The 21,512-nt window shown below is 50.3% G+C and overlaps 4 protein-coding genes across 4 annotated transcripts in view; 2 read left to right on the top strand and 2 right to left on the bottom strand.

The window, feature by feature from the left end:
* Positions 1-9,412, top strand: part of LOC131206996 (protein similar-like) — a 109,039-nt gene extending 99,627 nt beyond the window's left edge. The window contains exons 12-14 of the mRNA XM_058199603.1: positions 2,230-2,505; positions 7,600-7,714; positions 7,812-9,412. Of these exons, the coding sequence (XP_058055586.1) occupies positions 2,230-2,505; positions 7,600-7,714; positions 7,812-8,383 (963 nt within the window). The 3' untranslated portion in view covers positions 8,384-9,412. The remainder of the gene's footprint in view (positions 1-2,229; positions 2,506-7,599; positions 7,715-7,811) is intronic.
* A 252-nt stretch (positions 9,413-9,664) lies between these two features.
* LOC131206934 (DNA repair protein RAD51 homolog 1) lies at positions 9,665-11,029 on the bottom strand. The gene is made up of 3 exons (XM_058199538.1): positions 10,931-11,029; positions 10,673-10,862; positions 9,665-10,597 (listed from the first exon to the last, which is right to left on the bottom strand). Exons 2-3 carry the CDS (start codon positions 10,760-10,762, stop codon positions 9,665-9,667), a joined length of 1,023 nt encoding a protein of 340 aa, XP_058055521.1. The 5' UTR covers positions 10,763-10,862; positions 10,931-11,029.
* Positions 11,030-11,599: 570 nt separating this feature from the next.
* Positions 11,600-14,676, top strand: LOC131206933 (NAD-dependent protein deacetylase Sirt2-like). The gene is made up of 4 exons (XM_058199537.1): positions 11,600-12,236; positions 12,305-12,661; positions 12,750-13,129; positions 13,203-14,676. Exons 1-4 carry the CDS (start codon positions 11,738-11,740, stop codon positions 13,656-13,658), a joined length of 1,692 nt encoding a protein of 563 aa, XP_058055520.1. The 5' UTR covers positions 11,600-11,737; the 3' UTR covers positions 13,659-14,676.
* A 392-nt stretch (positions 14,677-15,068) lies between these two features.
* LOC131206995 (bifunctional glutamate/proline--tRNA ligase) lies at positions 15,069-21,177 on the bottom strand. Its single transcript, XM_058199602.1, has 5 exons — positions 21,135-21,177; positions 19,117-21,053; positions 18,832-19,047; positions 16,303-18,210; positions 15,069-16,227 (listed from the first exon to the last, which is right to left on the bottom strand). The coding sequence occupies exons 1-5, from the start codon at positions 21,175-21,177 to the stop codon at positions 15,130-15,132; spliced, it is 5,202 nt and encodes a 1,733-aa protein (XP_058055585.1). The 3' UTR covers positions 15,069-15,129.
* Between the last annotated feature and the right edge of the window lie 335 nt (positions 21,178-21,512).

Genomic DNA, 21,512 nt, shown 5'->3' with positions numbered 1-21,512 from the left:
TAGTTTCGCCTTCCGTACCATCCTTCCGCGTCACTCCAATTCCCGAAAGTTATCCTTGGTTGGGGCGCGTCGGGAAGGCGAAACCCAACCACACGTACAGACACGTAAAAGGCCGCCTAGTTTTTGCTAGTTGTTTAATAAACACATCTGTTTTAATTTGTAACGCTTATTGGGCTTTCATTCGTCGTTATTAGCAATTCCCGGTTTTTGTTGTCGTTAACCCGAGGGTCTCGCGCAGGATCTGTTTTAATTGGGTTTTCATTCTTTTCTCCTCGCTTTGGTTTACCGTTTCGTTCCCATTTCCCTTTTTCGGTTAACCTGTTACACCGCGAAAGAGCTTGCGATTGGTCGTACGTGCCCGAGACATCGTGCGACAGTTTCGTGCAGCATTAGAGGACTTGAACGAAGAGCAAAATGAGTTAGTTAGAGAGTAAATATGATTTTTGCAAAACAAAACATAAATGCAATGCATGCATATTTCGTACGGCGCGAAAGCGTGTCACCACAGCAGCGGCCAGCGCGTCGTTGTTGATGGTGGCTGTTGCGTGCCGTTTGTTACAATTATTCGTGAGCTCCAAAGGTACAAAAATCATAATACAAAGCATACAAAACAAGAGCGAAAGAAACAAGAGGACGCGCAACCAAACCGGCCTTTGTCCAGCAGCTCGTTTTGCTTCGTTTCGGTGTACAAAAGAAAATGGTAGAAGCTTTAATTCTCGATCGTGGTTTTTTACGATGATATGCACATAAATTGTATTTAATATAAAAATGACAACATCAAACCAAAATCGATGCCCAGTCCGTGTACGATACTTTCCGATGCACTCAATCTGGATTTTCAAGATCGATCGCCAGGAGCCACAATTTATGAGCTCAAAATTCCCGGAGACGAGATCAGCTCACAGGCCAAACTATGGTTCGTTCTTCGTTCATATTTTGATTTCCAACAAAACTCTAAACAAGCAAAAAGCTCTTCGTGATGGCCAATGGACACAGATTGGTCTCTCTACCGCTCTCTCTCTCTCTCTCTATCTCTCTCTAAGTACATAAACAACTGAATCCCGAAAGGCAATCTTTTCGCAAGCCCAGCTCACGCATCGTTCTCGGGATCACGCTCGACATCATCAAGATTGGAGGATTCTCATGTCCAGCGTAGTGCTATAGTGGAAATCAATTAATATTTTACAAGCTTTCCAAACGGGGTAGCGTGTACGAATGATCGTGTCCGAAACCGAACCGGTGTGTTAGGATTTAGGCGGGACGAGTGGTTTAATCGTAATCCCCCTCAAACAAAGCTAAGCAAACATATGTAGATGTGTACAATATTATACTGAACATATGGATATGAAGTAAAAAAAGAAAAACAACATTCTCAAAGTAGATTAACCCAGACGTGGATTCTGAGCGAGAAGGAACCTAGGGCAACCTTTTGCAATAGAACAGAATGAGCAACAATTATACAACATCGAACACCGATATCAATAACGTGGGAAACGTATTACCTCTTTGAAACAAATCGAAACAGTAAACATAGTAAACAAACAGCGTACACAAATATACCTCTGTCTCTCTGTCTCTGGCGCCGAACAAATGGAGACCGGAACCATCGTACAATGGAACGAAAAGTGCAAACAAAAATGTAACAACAACAATTGAGTAGAAGAATTGAGTAGAAATTGCGTGTTTATCTTTTTCCCTCTTAAGTTAGGTTGAAATGGTGAAGACCCAGCGGCCGCGGCGGCACGGCACTCTGCATTCCAGCTTCCACACACCCAGCCACTGGCAACCAGGCGCCTCCATTGCCACCGACCAACGCGCGCGTGTCACTGATCTTTGTTTGGGAATTTTCCTACAATTCCTACCCACGGGAAGAGGGTGTGTCCGGTTGTGGTGCGCATCTATTCACCACCATCACACAACAGTGCATCAGGCCGCAGACCGTGCAAAGATCGCGTGCTCTCGTGATCACAGATTCCCACCACGAGCGAGATGAGTTAAGGTGGCGTATAAATAGCCCCCGGAAGCAAGCCCCTCTCTCGCACGGCCGTCTGGCCCGTGTGTTATATAATTAGCAAAACACTATCAAAACCGCCGGCCTCAACCCTCTCGTTGTTGGTCATAGTTTTGCCCGCGATAAACGATGCATTGCTGCTGCTCCCCTCGGGCCAGACCTTTGTTTGCGTGTTGCGGCTGAATTGAGTCTGAATTGTGAATCGGAGACGTGTGGAGACCTTTCCGGGGGCCGTCTTACATCACGGTACACCGCAGGCACCACCACCGGCACCGAGTTTCAGTGGTTGCCATTTCATTAATGGCGTAGTTACCAACGGAATGCCGCTGCCGCCGGCTTCGGCGGAGTGCTGCCAACTACGTAGTATAGCGGCCAAGATAGTGTGGTGGGAAGCGGAGGCCAGTAGTGCAGTGGTTTCAGATGAGTTTCATTCAGGATCCAAGCGTAAACTCGACGTACAAATCTACGATACACAGAATATTTTTACCTTAAGCGTGAGTTATGGATTTTTTAAACCGAAAGCATTTTATTACCCGACGGTGCGGTGCGTAGTAGTGTGTGATGCTCAGGGGACGAACCCCGACGGTTCCGGCATTCGCGGCGTCCACTGACCCGCGGCACCCGGTGTACAGAGACAGTGAAGTAAACGTAGCACTGCCAACGGCAAGGAAGACAGCAATCGCAAACCACTAAATAGCCACGGTAATCACTACCAAGCAACAACAATATTTCAATAAGCTTTAAACATATAAAAATATATATAAAAACGTATATATATATGTATGACCTAGAGTGGATGTGGACGTTGCTAGAGTGGAAGTCAAACTGTGAAACCGGCCTCTCCGACAAAATATGACAACACGCGAAAGAAAGCTGTTAAAATTGAAACATTCACATTTACAACATCCTCCTTAACGTTAGAGACAACCCGCATGCAGCCCTCGGTGGGTGGGTGAACAACTTAGAGCTTGTTTCTTAAACGCAACCTAAATGCTATGCTAATGAAATGAAATATTAGAGTTATGGAGGAACAAGTAACGTTTTCTGTTTGTTTCATTGCTTGAAACCCGATAAAATGTGTATTGAGAGTGGAAGACACAGCGCAAGGCATAAATCACACACTTATGACAGTAGAACCGGATAACCGGACGAATAAGAGAATAATAATTATACACGAATATATCTTATCAATCGTAACCGCGTAAGCCTACCGGAAGGTAGTGCGTCAATCTCAGTCAAAGTTGATGGCACTAGCGGCTAATCGATCAAACGATTTGACCACCCAGTGCAGATAAACTACTGCGCCGCCATGATCATCATCATCATTAATATGTCGGAGTGTATGGGAGACGCGTTGCTGGCGCGTATTTCATTAAATAAAGCAGAAGGAGAAAAGCATACTTATACGAGGAGACAACTAATTAAACTTAGGATTGACTGATACAACGGATAAGTGTTATGTCTCGTTTTATTTATTCCCGCACTCACTATTACACTACCACCCCCCAGTAGGCGCTCGTGTTAGGAACAGAGATTTGGAGGGCAAACGGAACGGGCAGGATAGATAGAGGGCATGTTACGCGATTAGAATGTTATCCGAGTTGAAGTTTAAAGAGTGTTGTAAGTGTTGGACTAAATGTGGCAAATATCAAAGTTAAGCAGAACACGGACAAGTGATGAAACAAAAGGAATATAGTACACCAAACAAAAAGAAAAGAAAAGAATAGATGGATGGATTGTTGATTCGTTGGCGGCTCGAAATGCTGATGCTTTGGAACATCATTAAATTAGAAACCAAATCACAACCAGGCGCGGCCTACTGGCGCGTCAGATGCCAAGCCAACAAAAAACGGATCCTTTTTATTCGTATCGGTTGTTACTGTTATCTGAGAATGTGTTTTTTTTACTGTTATTTAACAATTAGTTCCCGCTTAGTTAGTGTACTGTTACTGTCTAGGAACATTTGTCCAGTTTTCGTGTAAACGCAGCTGGACTATGCGTGTGGATTGTTTTCCGTTACGAACCTGAACACCAACGAAACACACTTTGATTGCTCCGTACGCCGGCCAAGTACCGATAGGAGATAATGGATTACCTCAAACCGTTCATCCAGCAAGAAGCCACCCAAGTGGCTTTATATTTTATCTTACGTAAGGACGCAAACCAATAAAGAATGGATGCAAAGTTTTACACGCGCAACCTTAACGGCAAGCAACACAAAAAACGCATTAAACAATACTCTAAAACAAAAGAACTGATTAGGCCAGAGTCCACAGGAACCGACGCAGGCAGAGAACGCAAGGGGGTTGCAAACGGTTGTTTTACTATTGTGTATACACATGATGGCCGGTATAAGTTGTGTTGAGCACTGAGCAGCGTGGTGTTTGCGTTGGCGGATTTGGCAGCGGATTGTGATTAGTTAGTGAGAGTTAAGCAAGCGGTAAATCAAATACGGCCATATTTGGCTTCGGCGGCGCGTCGGAAAAGCCTGCTCAGAAAGGCAGTGGTCATCGAATAGATCTGAGAGACAATTGTGCAATTGAAAAATTAACCCTCCCCGCGAATGTGAAGCGTGTTAAAAATCAAACCCCGTAGAACCACCGATACGAAGCAAGAGAAGCAAAGACGGAACCAACAAATCGCAACACAAAATAATAAATGGAAAAGATCAATCAATTGCAACATTGATCAATACACATCAATACATTCGTTTGTGGTGTGTTGTAACTCAAAAAAAAAACAAAGCGTTGCGCGTGAGAGATATAATCTTTTGGCCAAACGAATGGATCCGGTGGTGGAAAAGTTTAACGAAAAGATTTCCGTCCCTGTTTAGTGAAAGGATATAAGTTGGAATTTTCGTTTTTTGTTAGCAGCCGCAAACGCCCGGGACTGCGATTATCTGGCTCGCAACCGAAAAAAAGGTTCATATTTTCTCTCTTTCAACTGTCGCGTATTTTTATTTTTCTTCTGGTGCACACTTATTAGAGCTAGCGTCGTGCAAATAATATGCAAATAATTACGAACGAATCTAACGCGTAGTTTTTCAATGTTCAATCTTTTCCCTCACGGTAGTTAAGCTAAACAAATCTTAAACCAGCAGTTGGTAGCAATCTGGCGGTAATATTGATATCGATAAAGGCGAGCACTAAAGCTAAAACAGCGCCCCATGCAATACCACCCTCTCCTAATCAGGAGCGTCGTCTCCGTTTATCTTGTCACACGAACCGCGTAAGCAACATCAAAAATGCAATTTAAATGTCGCCATTATAAGGTACCATATAAAGGAAACGAAATCGCAGGGTGGGAAATGGAAACTAAGTCTAAACATTAAAATTACCAATCAATCAAAACCAATCACACACACCGACCGGACACCGATCACCCGTTAGAGTTCAGAACTGAGAAACGAATTCGCTTCAACGCTCGTTCCCGGCCCATGAACCGGTGTCTTCTGTGGCAGAACAGAAACTCCCCCAAGGGCGTGCGCTGAACGCAAAAAATTATTCCAAAAGACTTATATGATTAATCAAGTTCTAGCAGTAGGTTCCAAGTAAGTATTGGTAAATGTTTTTACCGAAGATGTAAACCGACGGCGGCTAAAACCCAAGCGGGGGAATCCACATATACTGAATACGCAATAAATGATCCTAGGCACGTATGATGAGAGGAACTAGCCGGAAACACCGGACACGCCGCAAGCATAAACCAACTATCACAAACAGCGCGGGCATTGGGTGTGGCAACACAGTGGGAAGCAAAATATCTAAACCTCTAACAAAAACACCGCTACTCCATCGAAATAGTTCCGTAGGGCCTCCCGGTGCAATCCGAAACGAGGCGTAGCAGCGTAGAAAAGTGCTATAGAGGTTCGAATCAGGGGTCAAGCAAACAGGAATGTAGGGTCTCAGGAAGCGAATCATCGAACGGCTGCTACCCCGAAGTGGTGGGACGGGGGAGATTGGGATGGACGTGCCGGGACGGCCGTCCAACCAGGATGAAAATGAATCACAAGTGGTGCATGAAGCGAAAGAATAAACAAATAAATTTCCCAAAAATTGATCAATTGTCTAAATGGTGTTTTCTTTCTCTTCGCTCTCTGCGCGTCGTTTGGTTTCCGTGTAGACTTTATTTGGGCAACAAAAAGGCGTGCTTCATCATAAGGTCCCCTTGTCATCCTAACCTAGATCTTGTGCAGCATGCAGCAGCAGCTGCGAAAGTGTGACACAAAAAGTAGGCCATGTAACCGAACACCATCCTAGAGAGCGAGCTTCATCCTGAAAAGCGATCCATCATGTCCGCGCGCTTTAGATGGTGGCCGTGGCGCAACACTCCAGCGGGAAAGTGGGCCAAATCCTGCTTCGGCGGGGAACCCAATCCTATGCTCTACTACATACGACTACGCGTCACGTGCCACTAGTGGCGCCGTAGTGCGCCGAACGAAAGCGCAAGCAGAATACTCGGTGTTCGGCGATGTTCGTATTGTGGGCCGTACTTCCCCTTTTCGCGAGGGCCACTCGGACCCGAAGTGAACGATGACGTCACCAGCTACGGTGACGTCACAGTGAAACTATGTCTAGCTTTAGGGGGACTCTCGCTCGCCACACGCTGAGTGAAAGTGAGAGAAAGCTGCGCCATGCTTAATCCCACTTATTCCCACGCTGCTATCCGTGCTCTACTCTGCGAGTCCTAGATTGTAGGGTATCCTTCGGTTGCACGGTGGTCTTCGGGCCTCTCCGATGGCGTGCACTCGACGAGAGGATGTTGAACTTTCGCTCCTTCGTACTGCAATTGCTTGAAAAGACTGGTCACATAATGGCATGGACTGTTCGCAGCATGCTGTGCCGTTTTAACGCACGCCTACGGTTGCTGGGAAACGGTGGGGTTTCCTTTGGCTTCGGCTCGGCTTCCGGCTCGACACATGGCGACCCGGGATGACCTCGTTCTGTGCAACGGTATGGCATTTATGCGCCTCCACACACACTGATCGATACGCGCTCAATGCGATGAAGGTTTGGCGCTGCTCCGTTCGATGGCGGTTCAAGCTATTTGATCCATTTCAGTCTGGCGGATAAACTGAATTTTCGGAACGTCAATCGAATAGGCGATTCAAATGCCAAAGCAATTTGAAATGAGGCTAAAGGTTCAATGTTATGAATTAGAACGATGTTTTCTACAATCAGATGGGGCCGTTTTAAACCCAGACGTTCACAAACAGCCTTTAAAAAAGGAAACCTTGACGTTGACGTTTTCCTCATCACAAACCATTAATTGATGCGATAAAGAAAATGTGTCACTATTAGCGGCAGAAATTACCAATTTTCTGAAAGAGTTTCAATAATTTTTTTTCAATATTCAATGTATACCTAACAAATGGTAAAATGGGTTTTGGCAAAACATGCTACTCCTTTTTCGATAGTTTTATGATGACAAAGGTTCCTCAGTTAGTCTTTCATAATTCATGTGAAGCGCATTGAAGCCCCTTAAGTCTACCCCAAACCGACCACGCAGAAAGAGAAAGAAACCACATTTAGAGCCAATTGACTGCATTACAATCGTTCGCCCTAATCCGTTTGGTTTTGTTCTTACAGACCACTATTCCCTTGACACCACCGGAAACCCTCATCGACGACACGGTCCAATGCATGCCGATGGACACCGATGATGACATCGTTAAGCACGGCGTAAACGATATGATCTTTAGCCGTAAGTTTGTTCCACATTCTCTTTTGTGTTTAGTTGGCCAAAGTTTTACTAATCCCCGAGCCCTGTCGTCGCTTCCTCTCTCACTCTTTTTCCACAGTTGGTGAAGATGGAGAAGATGGCGTACTGTTCAGTTCGACCAATCCACTGATCGGTGGCCAGGCTCCACTGAGTGACTCCATCGTGCGTCCGCTCACCATCCAGACGGATAATGTTTTCGCCAACGGTCGACCGCTCAAACCACTGTCCGGTGGCAACGGTGGTCTTTCGGGCAAGCGGTTCCTCACCGAATCGGACGGATCGCCCGGATCGACAATGGACGATTTTATGATGACCGTATCGCCGACTCTGCTCACACCGACCGACATGGAGATCTGGCGTGCCATCCAGCAGGGCCAGCTCGACCCGAAAAAGATACCGCCGCCATCGTACGGCGGTGGCGTGGCCGGAGGTCGCATTCCACAGTCACTGTCCAGCACACCGACGGCGCAGCTGGCGGAGCTGTTGGGCGACGCGTCGGAGGCCAACCTGCTGGCCGCCTTGGACCCTGGTTTGAATCTACCTCTCGAGGACGCGGCCCTTGTTTCCCAGGCGGGCTTCTGCCACGGGACAGGAATGCTCCCCGGTTCCTTCAGGACAATCGCAGGCCATCTGCAGCATGATTTGACATGATTAACGGAGGCGCTTTAAGTTTACCGATTATTATCGTACCGGTTTGGTCTTCTCTACTAGAGTTTCTTTCGCCCGTGTGACGAACCCATTGTTTCCCTTTTTCATTCCTTTCTAAATTGTGCCGTCGCGGGGTCAACGTTGACGATTTCTCTTTGGTTCACCTTCCTCCACGTTTGCAATTTGTCCAATCATCAGTAATCAGCCGGTTTCATAGAGGTTTCACGGGGGAGCAATCCAGTGATAGGATTGGCTTTCGGCAAAGCGTTTACAAGTAATGCCCACATAATAAGCCCCTATCCAGATCGGGAACTACGAGCCGAGCCAGCGATCGTAAATTGCACACAAACATATTGTAGAGATTAAAGATTTCCGTGGCGCAGAGATGAACGTGAAAACAAATCGGCCAAGCAAAGGAAACAAACAAACGGTTAGATGATAATAAATGGCATTTTTTGGCCAAACGGGTGGGCCCTATAATGGCAAACAGACGGTGCACATGGGCGAATGTGTTTAGGGTATGTTTTGGTAGGAGATGGACAAACACAATTGATAGTACAACCATTTTTAGACGAGTTTGTGGGCGATAATATATAACGTATCACGTGCTGTGGCGTGTCACAATCGTAACACACCCGTCACAACCATTTATACCGAAGGAGAAATAGGACGTGCATTTTGTGTTCCCGCCACACGTTTCATTGGTGATTCGCACCCATACTTTGGACCTCATCGGCACAATCTGGTATCGGCAGAGATTATACGAAATTCCTCACATTTACTAACACCGCGCACCGCTACCTCCGGATTACCATCACTCTCGATCTATGTTGTTATACGATCCACAAGGACATACGATGTCCTAGGCTTAAGGTAGTTCTATTCTTTGAAGCAAACAAAAAAAAAACTCGGTGGTAGGAAGATTTTATAGGCATTATTAGGACGTTTTAAGAGGTTAAGTTGTGGTTTTTACGCGTATCTCTCCTTGTCTTTTTTATTTTAATTTTCTTTCTCTTTTCTCCCTATACTGATAATGCGAAACAAATGTAATGCAAACATATATACAACATTTAAAAATAAAGTATAACGAGCATATTAGGAGCGGTTTTTTTTTAGGAAAAAGAGAAATGGGCATGTTGTAAACCACAAAAGAAACCCTTATTTGCAGCAGACAGATTTGTAGCAGCAGATTTTCTTCGGCTTACAAAAATATTATCAACTCATTTTATTTAACGATAATTATCCATCGAGAGTAAAGTTAACACTAAGCGGCACGCCGGGAGTTCACTCCTTTACGTCACCGACTCCGTCCGGATTGATTGCGAACGTTGCCTCACTCTCCGCCAAACACGGTGAGTCGTAAATCTTGCATACTCTCGTCTCACCGCGCCCCTTACGCAGGTACAGCCGGGTGGTCGACGCGTGCGCTATAATATTGCCACCGATCGGTTTCTTCGGATCCGGATTGAACATCGCCGCACCATCGACCTGTGCCACGACCTGGTTGGTGATGACGACCGCCACCCCAAACTCGTCGGCCAACCGAAGCAACATGCGTAAAAACTTCGCCAAGTGCGATTGACGCGCCGCGAGCTCACCCCGTCCGCAGTAATCGGTCCGGTACAGGCTGGTCGCACTGTCCACGATGATCAGCGCATACCGGGACTCAACCATCATGGCCGAAGCGTGCATTAGCAGCTGCAGTTGGTGGTCCGTGTTGTACGCCCGGGCGTACGCCACATTGTCCAGCACGTCGGTCCCCACCAGTTTGAAGCGTTCGGCCGTCGCCAGCATCCGTTCCGGCCGAAACGTGCCCTCCGTGTCGATGTACATACACTTTCCTTCGCCGCCATTCTGACTGACCGGTAGCTGGCAGGTGACGGCCAGCGTGTGGCACAGCTGAGTCTTGCCGGTACGAAACTCGCCAAACATCTCCGTGATGCTACCGGTTTCGATGCCACCGCCGAGCAGTTTGTCCAGCTCTTTCGAGCCCGTCGTCAGCTGTATGATCTCGGACCGCTTCTGGTGGTACTCGGTGGCCGTCGTAAAGCCCATCGGAATCTGCTTGGTCGCTTCCTGCAGAATTTTGTCTGCCTTTGCCTCCGAGATGCCCTTGATGGCCAGCAGTTGCTTTTTGGGAGCGAACGCTACCGCCTCGATCGTGTGAAAGCCGGCCTCGGCGAGCTTCTTAACGTCACCACTCGTGATGCCATTTCCCTGCAAGCGAGAAATGAGGTTAGAATTTGTGTTTACACATGTTTTTCTCGAAATGATCGCCAGCTCCTCACGAACCTCCAGTTTTTCGACCAGCTTCGGCCCAAAGTCCTCCTCGTCCTCTACCGTGGAGACCGACTGCAAGGACTTTTCGGCCACTTGTGCCATTGTTCGGTTGATGGAGGCCTTCGTTTTGATCTCCAACTGAATGATCGGGATAATCCCCAAGATTTGATGGAGCGCTCGTCGGTTGGCGCTCGTTTCTGCGCTAAAAATACAAACCTCGCTCAACTCCTACTTCCGATGCATCGCACTGATTGCCGCTTTTTTACAAACCATGCACCAAGGATTGTCAACGATTTTCGGAAGGCGCAGCACCGCCGCGGGAGATAATGCCGTACAAGCGTACAATTCACCACGCAATTGAAGTTAACGATCAGCTTATTTCGTTTGACGCGCGTTTGAACAGCGAGATCTACGAAAACATACGCTGCGCGGAACAGTACAGGATTTTACAAGAAAGCGTAACCTTTGACAGCTCTCCCGCCAGTGTTGACAACTGATGCACAGGGCGAATAAAAACAAAGAAAGAAATCCTACGATTGAGCAACGATTTACAGCAGTTTTTCCTCTTATCTTGCTCCCAAACAGGAGGGAAATGAAAATCTTACGAAATTGATAGCAATGCAACCTTATTTTCGCCACATTGTTGTCATCCAGGCGACCATCAGCGGATGTCGCTGGCGAGTTCGCCCGACTGCTGGATAGTCGTCTTCGCTGGCAGCACTGGCGCTGCAGCCGAGCTTGTGTCAGTTCTTTGTCAAGCAAAAAAGCGACAACGACGAACGACGACGACGAAGAAAGACGAAAATACGATTCGCTTGGGGTTGACGTTTGCGTTGGTGTCTCCGCGCTTTAATTCATTGGCATCGGTGAAATCGTGAAAGTGTTCGGCATAAAGTCCTCGTCGTCGTCGCCGTCGCCCGTGCGCTGAAGCTGGCTGTGAACGCTTGTTGCCTAGCAAGCGTTCTATCACAGCACGCTTCGTCCCGCCGTGTTTCCGCGCTCGTTCGGTGCACTTTGAAACAGTTTGCGTTCACCCGTGGAGGACTGCCCGAGGGTGTGCGCCGAATCGCCGTCGGAATGTCCGAGGAGCGACCCCCAGCAGCGCAGTCACTACCAACAGCACAGCACCAAACGCCACCCATCGCGGGGCCGCCAATGGATGGCGGCGATGTATTGCACGAAGAGGCAGATGCAGTAGCGGCAGCCCCTTCGGTGGTGGGTCCAGTGCCTCTGGCGCTGACAGAGCCCGCATCGGATCCGACCATCACAGCGATTGGCCCGACCATGAACGGAGCGCCCGTGGGACCAGAGTTTCCACACTTTGACGACAGCGAAGAGGAGGACGACGACGATGCGTACCGTCCGGAATCGATCTGCATCGAACGCATCCGACAGTACATTTCCGATAAGCTCGGTTTCTACTCATCCAATGGGCTCGACGATAAGGATGGAACCGCTGGTGCTAACCTGGGACGTCGCGTCCTTGAGACGGTCGACGTCGAAGGCGTGATCAAGCACTGGAAGAATGGTGGTTTCAAAAAAATCGTCACCATGGTCGGTGCGGGCATCTCGACTTGTGAGTATATTGCGACCGTTCACCTTTGTGCACCTCATGGACCTCGTGTATTTCCATCTCCATCGCAGCTGCCGGAATACCAGACTTTCGTTCGCCGGACACCGGGTTGTACAACAATCTGATGAAGTACAACCTACCGTATCCGCAGGCGATCTTTGAGCTCGAGTATCTGTACCAGAATCCGAAACCGTTCTTTACGCTCGCCAAAGAGCTGTACCCGGGTACGTTCAAGCCCACACCGTCACACTACTTCGTACGGCTGCTCGAGAAGAAGGGTCTCCTGGTGCGCCACTACACGCAGAACATAGATACGCTCGAGCGGATCGCGGGCATAGACGCGGAAAAGATCGTCGAAGCACACGGCACATTCTACACCAACCACTGTCTGCAGTGCAAGACGGCCTACAGTTTGGAGTTCGTGAAAGGTAAGCCTGCCGTGCGGTGCGAACACTCACGCGAGCATCACCATCGTTACCGTGGCTTCCCTTCCTGACGCCTACTACGTTTTTGCAGAGAAAATCTTTGCCGACGAGGTGCCAACATGCCCGTGCGGCGGTGTCATCAAGCCGGACATTGTGTTCTTCGGCGAGGGGCTCCCGGAACGGTTTCACATGTTGCCCCACCGCGATTTTGCCGAGTGCGATCTGCTGATCATCATGGGCACCTCGTTGACCGTGCAGCCGTTCGCGTCGCTCGTCGAGTACGTCAACGATGATTGCGTGCGGTTGTTGATCAATCGCGACAAAGTCGGCGGCGGCAGTTTCGGCTTCTTCCGCTCGATGATGTTTGGCGAGGGTCTGTGCTTCGATCTGCCCGGTAATCGGCGGGATGTTGCCTGGACCGGTGACTGCGACGATGGGTGCCTCTTTGTGTCCGAGCAGCTCGGTTGGGGTGTAAGTAGCGACGATCGAGCACAGCGCAGCATGGGTTCTTCTGTGTTAACGACCGCATCTTTTTGCCACACAGGACGAACTTCGTGAGCTCGTGGAAACGGAGCACGCCAAGATTGTTTCGATTCGGCCGACACCACCGTTACCACCGCCACCGGCCGTGCCAGCCACCGTCGTCGGAGAAGGGCCGGTTCTCCCCAGTGTTAGCACCCTGCATCTTACGGTGCCCACTGACCGCCACGATGGTGGCGTACAGTTGCCGTCGGAAGATGAACACTTTAACGACGTCCCGCATGGTCCCGATGGCGGAAGTGCCGAAAGTGTGCAAGCAATGGCTACCGATCCTCAGCACGACCACAACGACCATCATGATAACCTCCATCAGCATCATCATCATCAGCAGCACCACGAACATCATCATCATGATCAGCAGCTGCAGGATCAACGAGATCTCCTTCATCAGCAACACGAACAGCACGACGAAATGGACGATCAGCACTCGAAGCGATCGCCCTCAGGGGACAAAACTTAACTTATTCCGCTCCAAATTGGCCTCTACACACGTTTTAACTTCGTCTACATCTTCTGATCCTTCTCTTCCATTTCTCTCCCGACAACGGAAAGAGGAATTAACGATTTTGCTAATTTAAGTGACATTGAGCAACATCCGTAGCCCGTACTCTTCTTAATCCAATTCATTTGTAGGAGTATCCGCAGAAAGAGAGAGAGAGAGAGAGAGAGATTGGCGGCCCGTGAAGAAAAGAGAAAAGAATTTTATTAAAAGACGCGAAGAAGAGAGTTGGCTACTTGATCTGACTCGTCCTTTTTCCGATGCTTGCTGTGACAGTGCTAAACAGCGTAAACGCAACAAAATGCAATCTTATTGCAGTTTAAATTCAACTTTCATTACCCCGGAAAAGCCCGGCCGGGAGAGTGCTTTTACTTAAGAATTGAGACCGGCCACTGACGAGCCGAGGAACAAAACAAGAAGAGCAACGAGACGGGACGTTGACGATGAAACAAACCGGGGGGAGGAACGCCATCACCAGTGCAATGGAGAATGGATGGTCAACGGCTGTCAGTGACGAACAGTGCGGGTGCGCGTTAGCGGATAACTTTACAACTTTACTATTAACATTATTATTATTATTTTCCACCTGAGCGCGCTCCACTTTGCGGCGACCGTGGTACGATACAAGTGTAGTGTAAAAATAATATAAATATATTTTTTCATATATTCCGCATCTTAATATGGGACCGCGGATGATGGCGATCAGCACAGTGCGCAGTAGTGAAAACCGTTGCTAAACTAGGGACGAAAACGGGCCGCAAACCAATCGCGCCGTTCGGCATCCTTGATACACGCTACACACCGGCTAGGGAAACGGATTGTGTGAGAATGGCTCAAAACGAAAACGCTAAACCCGGATAGCATCCCACACAAGCACAGATACACGAGAGAACCTACAGCGACTTATTTGTAACGCGGGAGCAGTTCTCAAAGAAGCTGATATTTGTAATAAATTCGGGGCTAATTCAACTCTGCTGACACCGCGAACAAGTGTCTCACGAAATGACGTATTTTCTTCTCCGTCCGTAGCCGATGTTTTTATGAACATTTAAATTTGCATAATTCAAATTGAAATTAAATGAAAGTTAAACCACAAGTGGCGCTACCTGTATGTCAACGTGCAAACGACGATGCTGCCCCTACTGGTCGGTAGCCGCACTAGCGGGGTGCTACCCGTGCTAGCGGCGCCTGATCATGCTCCCCTATTAGAATTTCAGAAATCCGGCCTGATTCGGGCAGCGTCAAATTTATACCGAAGCCGAAGCGGACGCTGCCGGATTAGCGGTTTTCAAGCGGATTCTTACGGATGTCGCTCATGTAAACAAATAAAAGGGTACTTTTCAAGCAATCAAATTTATTTGCCAATTCGTGGACAACTAGTTACAGCGCGCTTCCTCAACTGCGGTCGACGCAACGGGGGACCGAGAGCGGTTTAGTAGCTTCGGCCAAAGAGCGTGTAAAACTTGGCCGGACGACCACAGGCCGGGTGAACGCACTTGTCCTTCTTCGGGTCCACCTGGGCCGGCTGGTCGAACGGGATGCATAGTGACTTGGCACCCATCGAAGGTGCTCCCGGTTCCGCTTCCGCTCCCTCGTCTCGCACACTGTCCGCCTTAATGCGATCCTCACACTCCGTCACGCCACAGAACGGTGTCAGAATGATGTTCTTCTCTTCGAGGAACTGCAAGAACGTGGGCCACTCCTTGGTCTCCTTGATGTGATCGTGCAGATCCCGGTTCGCCTTGGCGAACATACTGCCGTGGATGGTTTCGAGGAGCTTCGGCAACTCGGCCGTCGCCTGGTCACGCCGGATCGTTCGCTTCGTCCCGTCGTCACGTCGTACCGCCACAAACTGTCCATTCTGCAGGTCCTTGAAGCCCAGCTCGATGCGCACCGGAACACCCTTCAGCTCCCAGTGGTTGTACTTCCAGCCCGGCGAATAGTTGTCCCGATAGTCGCCTTCGCACCGAATCCCAGCACCCACCAGCGATTGCTCCAGCTCGCGGCAACTCTCGTACAGCCGCTTCCGCTCCTCGTCCGTCGTGGTGACCGTGATGCCACACGGTACGATCACCACCTGGATGCAGGCGACGCGGGGCGGCAGCACGAGCCCCCGATTGTCGGCGTGCACCATCACCATCACCCCGATCGTGCGCGTCGTGATGCCCCACGAGTTCTGGTACACGTACTCCTTCTCCTTCGTTTCCGGGTGCTCGTACACGATGTCGAACATGCGCGAAAAGTTCTGCCCCAGCTGGTGACTGGTGGCTCCCTGAATCGCGCGCCCCGACGCCGAGATGTACGCCTCGACCGTGGTCGTGTAGTCACCGCCGGCAAATTTTTCCTTCTCCGTCTTGCGCCCCTTCACGACCGGAATCGCCAGCAGGTCCGTGTACACCTTTGCGTACAGATCGAGAATGATTAGCACCTCTTCCTCCGCTTCCGCTTTGGTCGCGAACGCCGTGTGGCCCTCCTGCCACAGGAACTCGCGCGTGCGCAGGAACGGCTGCGGATGTTTAAACTCCCAGCGCTGAAAAGAAAAGAGGTTGTCGTTGTTAGACATTCAAAAGCGGTCACTACGCGATAGCCACACTTCTGTACGTACCACCACATTATTCCACTGGTTGAGCCGTATTGGGAGATCGCGGTACGATTGGATCCACTTGGCGTACGCCGGATACATGACGGTTTCGGACGTCGGACGCACCGCTATCGGTTCGGCCAGCTCCGAGTCGCCGCTCTTTGTGACCCACGCCACTTCCGGTGCAAAGTCGGCAATGTGCGACTTCTCGCGCTCGAGTGCGGCCCGCGAGACAAAGATCGGGAAGTAGCACTCCTTGACGCCGAGCCGCGTAATCTCCGCATCGAACCAAGTGCGGATCGCCTTCCAAATAGCGAACGACCAGTGCCGCAGGATGTAGCACCCGGAGACGTCGTAGTACTCGATCATCTCACCCTTCGTGATGACCTGCGAGTACCATTCCGACAGGTTGTCCTCCTTGGTCGCTTCCAGGCCGAGTCGAGTTTGCTTTTTGGGCCCCGTACCACTGACTTCTTCCTTCCGTTCCTGCGGCTTCTTCGGCTCCTGTTTCGGGGGTTTCGTTTCTTTCTTCGACGGTGCCGGTTTAGATTGCTGCCGGCCACCGACATTGGCCGCACCGGGCGGCGGAACATAATCACTGCCGGTCAGCTTTTTGTAGTCCGCCTTTAGCTCGAGCAACGCTTTGACCGCAGCATCCACCGCCTGCTTCGCGGCACCAGCACTCTTCAAGCTGCGCACCGTGTCACCCTGTTTGATGATCTTCTCGGCTGCCGCTTCCCTCTCCCCTGAGCCGTCGCCGCCGCTTGGGGACATGTTTTCTTTGCCAGATTCTACTGGCTTAACCGGCGCTACTGCTGCTGGTCCACTCACCGCCGCCACCGCTGGTTTCCAATCCTTGCCCGTGGCCGACTTGTAGTCTGCCTTGAGTTTCAACAGCACACTCACCTCGGCGTCGACGGTCGCCTTGTCCGCTTTTCTGCCTTTCAGCGCGCGAATCTTTTCCCCCTGTGTGGCAATCTTCTGCTCCAGCAGTATGGCCTCGTTCGTCGTGCTGGCGACACCGGCAGGCACCGGCGGCGGAACACAGCCCGGTTTCCACTCGTGACCACCGGTCGCCTGCTTGTACTGTGCTTTCAGTGCAAGCAGCTCCTTCACGGCGGCGTCAATGTCTACTTTGGGAGCTTTCTTAGCTTTCAACTCACGTACCAGGTCACCCTGGGATACGATTTTGTCGTTCAACTCCGTCACCGGGGTGCCGCCAGAGGCATTATTCGTGTTGGCTTGTTTCAAAGCAGCCACGGGCGCTGGTTTCCACTCGTTTCCGCCGTTGGCCGCCTTGTACTGTGCTTTCAGTGCGAACAGCTCCTTCACCGCTGCATCCACCTCCGGTTTAGGGGACTTTTTCGCCTTCAAATCTCGCACCAAGTTCCCTTGCGCGACGATTTTGTCATCCAGTGCATCGGCCCCGATGGCTGGCGGCTGTTGCTGCTGCTGATTCGGTGCACTACTGGGTGTTGCCGATCCCGCTACCCAATCACTTCCCGTAGCGCTCTTATATTGTGCTTTTAGATTAAGCAATTCTTTGACGGCGGCGTCGATTTCGGATTTCGGTGCTTTACTTGACTTTAGGTCACGCACTGCGCCGCCTTGCTCGATGATTTTTGCATTCAGTGCAGTGGCGTCGGCCGATGCGGCAACGGTGGCGGTGGAACTTACCGCAGCAACTGGGGCGGTGGTAACGGCACCCGGTTTCCAGTCACTACCCGTCACCGCCTTGTATTGGGCTTTCAGATCGAGCAGCACTTTTACCGCCAAGTCGACGTCCGCCTTTGGTGCTTTGGCCGCTTTCAGTTTGCGCACCGTTTCGCCTTGCTGGATGATTGAGCTGTCCAAAATGTTGGCACCCGCAGCAGCAGCCGAACTGGCTACAGGACCGGTAGCAGTTTTCGCCGGTTGCTTCGCTTTCTTACTCTGCACAGAATAAAGGAAATGTGAGAAACGATTAGCAATGCAAGCTACAACATCCGCGTGGCACCCCACAAATGGAAGACTAAGAGAACACACCGCGATTTCAGATAAGATAGTTCGTCCACGACAAGCTTCTTCTCCTTCAGCGCCAACTAAACACAACGGTACGTGGCAATGTTGAGTGAGCAAAGCAGGCAATGAGCGAAAGAAAAATAATAACCACGCTGGATCATCACATTGGGCTCCCCACTGTCGCGAGTGGCGCGCGATCAGCACCAACACAAATGCAGAACATGTTGCTGCGATACGGGCGTCATTTTTTTACTTTCTCTTCATTTACTTTTCGCGGTGCTTCTTTCGTGTACAAGAGCGGCAAGCGAGATAGGAATAATGATGGATACCACATTTTAAAAAGCTCACTCTGTTGGAAGCTTTCGCGACATTAACGACGATTGAGACTAGAGCCGAGACTATTTTTGGGGAAAATCTAATTATAGATATGAAAAGAAAAACCCAAAGCGTCACAAACAAAACGCCACCATTCCCTTAGTGCAACAAGAAACCGGGTGTTCCTGTGAGACTCGGAAAAAAATAAAAGGACATAAAAAGAAACAACCGACTCACCTCTGTCACTTCCTTCTTGGGTACGTTGGCCGTTGCCTGAGTGGTCGCGTGTCCGTCGGGAATGGCGAACAGGACGATCGGCGTCTCGGCACCGCTGAATTCACTCGGCGGATGATACGCTTGGTCAACCTTGAAGAAGCCTCTGCGCTGCAGCTGTATTATGTCTCCCTTGGCCAGCTTCTTCAGCTCCGGATCGCCCAACATTGGTACTTCGGTCTGTTGGGAAGATGTTAAAAAATAAAAACTAACTGCCCACACTGACATTCCTTCACACGTCAGTCTTACTCTCGTTTGGTGGCCGATATAATTCTTGAAATCTTCATCCTTGCCCAGCACCGGTTTGCTGATGATGTGCTCGAAGTACACGCAATACGTCGGAGTGTACTGGTCCGCCGGCAGCTCACAGAGCCACGTCAGCTTGAGCGTCTTCTTGTAGTCCTTGTTGTCCAGGTTGAGCGTTGCGTCCACCGAAACCGGTTCACCATCCGATCCCCGGTTCACCTTCCGAACCATCAAATTTCCCCAGTTGATGAACGTTGCATTCTCGCCCTCCTTCAGCTCTTTCGCATCGGCCAAATCGATCAGCACGCGCGGTCCAAAGTGTACCGTCTTCTGGCCGATCTCCGCATTTTTCGGATGCACGGCAGCCTGCATGGTGCCCGGTTGTACACCGGCCACAATCACCGGAACGCGACGTTCTGCCTCCAGTGCCGTGTAGCGTGGAGCGATCGGATCGATCACTTTCTTATTGAACGCCCAAATCTTGTCCCACTCCATAAACACGACCGATTTGCTCGAGCCCTGGGCAATGATAAACTCGCGCAGCCCTTCGACGGTCATGCCCCGGCGCAGGATTCCTCGCACGGTCGGAAACCGTGGATCATCCCAACCATCCACCAGCCCCTGTTCCACGAACCACGTGAGCTTACGCTTCGACAGAACCGTGTTTGTCATGTTCAGTCGGCTATACTCCCAGATGTACGGTCGGCGCAGTCCGAGTGCCTCAATGAACCAGTAAAACTGCTCGTCCCGATCGTGGTACTCCATTGTGCGCAGCGTGTGCGTTACGTTTTCGATCGCGTCGACGATGGGACAGGCAAAGTCGTACGTCGGGTACACTTTGTACTTGGTGCCCGTCCGCGGATGTGGCTCATTTTTGCACCGATAGATCGTCGGATCGCGCATGCACCCGTTCGCCGATGACATGTCAATCTTGGCGCGAACACAACACTTTTGGCCCGCCGCGGAGCCCTTCACCATTTCGGCCCACATCGCCAGATTGCGCTCCGGGGCGTTGCTGCGGTTCTTCGACTCGACCCGCTCTTCGCGCTCCTTCTTCATCTGCTCCGGGTCCGTGTCGTCAACGTACGCTTTTCCTTCCTTCAGCAGCCGCACGCAGTAGTCGAGCATCAGATCGAAGTACTGCGAGGTGTGCGTGAAAAGATCCGGCTCGATCTGTAGCATTTTCAGATCACCCAGGATCACCTGTTCGAAGTGTACGTTCTCCTTGGCCGGATTCGTATCGTCGAAGCGCATGATCAGTGTTCCCTGGAACGCTTGCTGGTAGTACTGGTTCAGTAGGGCGGCCTTCGCGTGGCCAATGTGCAAATAACCGGACGCTTCCGGTGGGAAACGAACGACCACTTTGCCCATTTCGGCTCCCGGGAGGTCCACAAACTTGCCCTGTTCCCTTGCCCGCTCTGAGCCCTTGTCGGGAGTGGGCTCCTTCTTCGTACGTGCCACCGCTGCCGCAGTTGCACTGCACTGCGCCAACTCTTGGCCATACTTGCGGAACGTTTCCACGGTGCTCGGTTGTGCCAGCATCAGGTTGTACCAGCGCTGCACGTGCACTGGAATACCGATCCGCTTCAGCTCCTCGTACCGTGCGTACAGTTCGTTGAAAACGGCCAAATCAGCAATGGTCAGATGGTTTGCCACGAGATACGTTAGCGGGCCAAGACATTTGTTCAGATACGTCAACTCATCCGATGGGTCTTTCTCCATCGACAGCGTGTACGTTAGCCAGTGATCAATTTGCGTGCGTTCGATCGGTGTTGCACCGTACAGCCGGTACGTTGGAGCCAACCGGGCCAGAGCGCGCAGCACATCGTTGTTTGTGATGCACACCAGCGAGTGGTTGGCAAACTTGATCGACGTTTCGGTGCCCCAGCCTACCTCAATCGCATTGCTCGATTGCAGCAATTCCGCCGCAATGAGGCCACCTACGGAAATGGTTTCATCAGCCACGCCAAACCGAAAGATTTTTCTCACCGGTGCCAGCCGTTGCTACCGGCTCTACTTACCAATGGCCACATTGGAGTTGCTAAACACTATGCCCGACACCATTTTTAGTAGATGCTGCTCAGCCCGGCAAATTTTCTACCTTTTACGACTGTTCTTTCAAATCTATTCCTGCAACCCCCGGCACTGAAACGTGGGAGCAAATTGAGAAAACGAAAACCGTGCCAAATTTGCGTCAACCAAAACTCGTAGACGTTTCGCAAGTGCTGTGTGTTTATGATGTACGCTCGACTTTGAGACTCTACTCGAATAACATTAAATGTCAACTGCCAAAACGTTTCCCTCGGTTCTGACGGTTGACACAGAAGATAACCAAATGTTTTCAAAGTTTATAATTTATTTACCGTTAAATGTAAGAATCAATTCAAACACTGCGAAAT

This window comes from Anopheles bellator, chromosome 2, assembly GCF_943735745.2.
Source record: "Anopheles bellator chromosome 2, idAnoBellAS_SP24_06.2, whole genome shotgun sequence".
Lineage (NCBI taxonomy): Eukaryota > Metazoa > Arthropoda > Insecta > Diptera > Culicidae > Anopheles > Anopheles bellator.
Note: the sequence above shows the minus strand (reverse complement) of the source record. Positions and strands in the feature narration are given on the sequence as shown.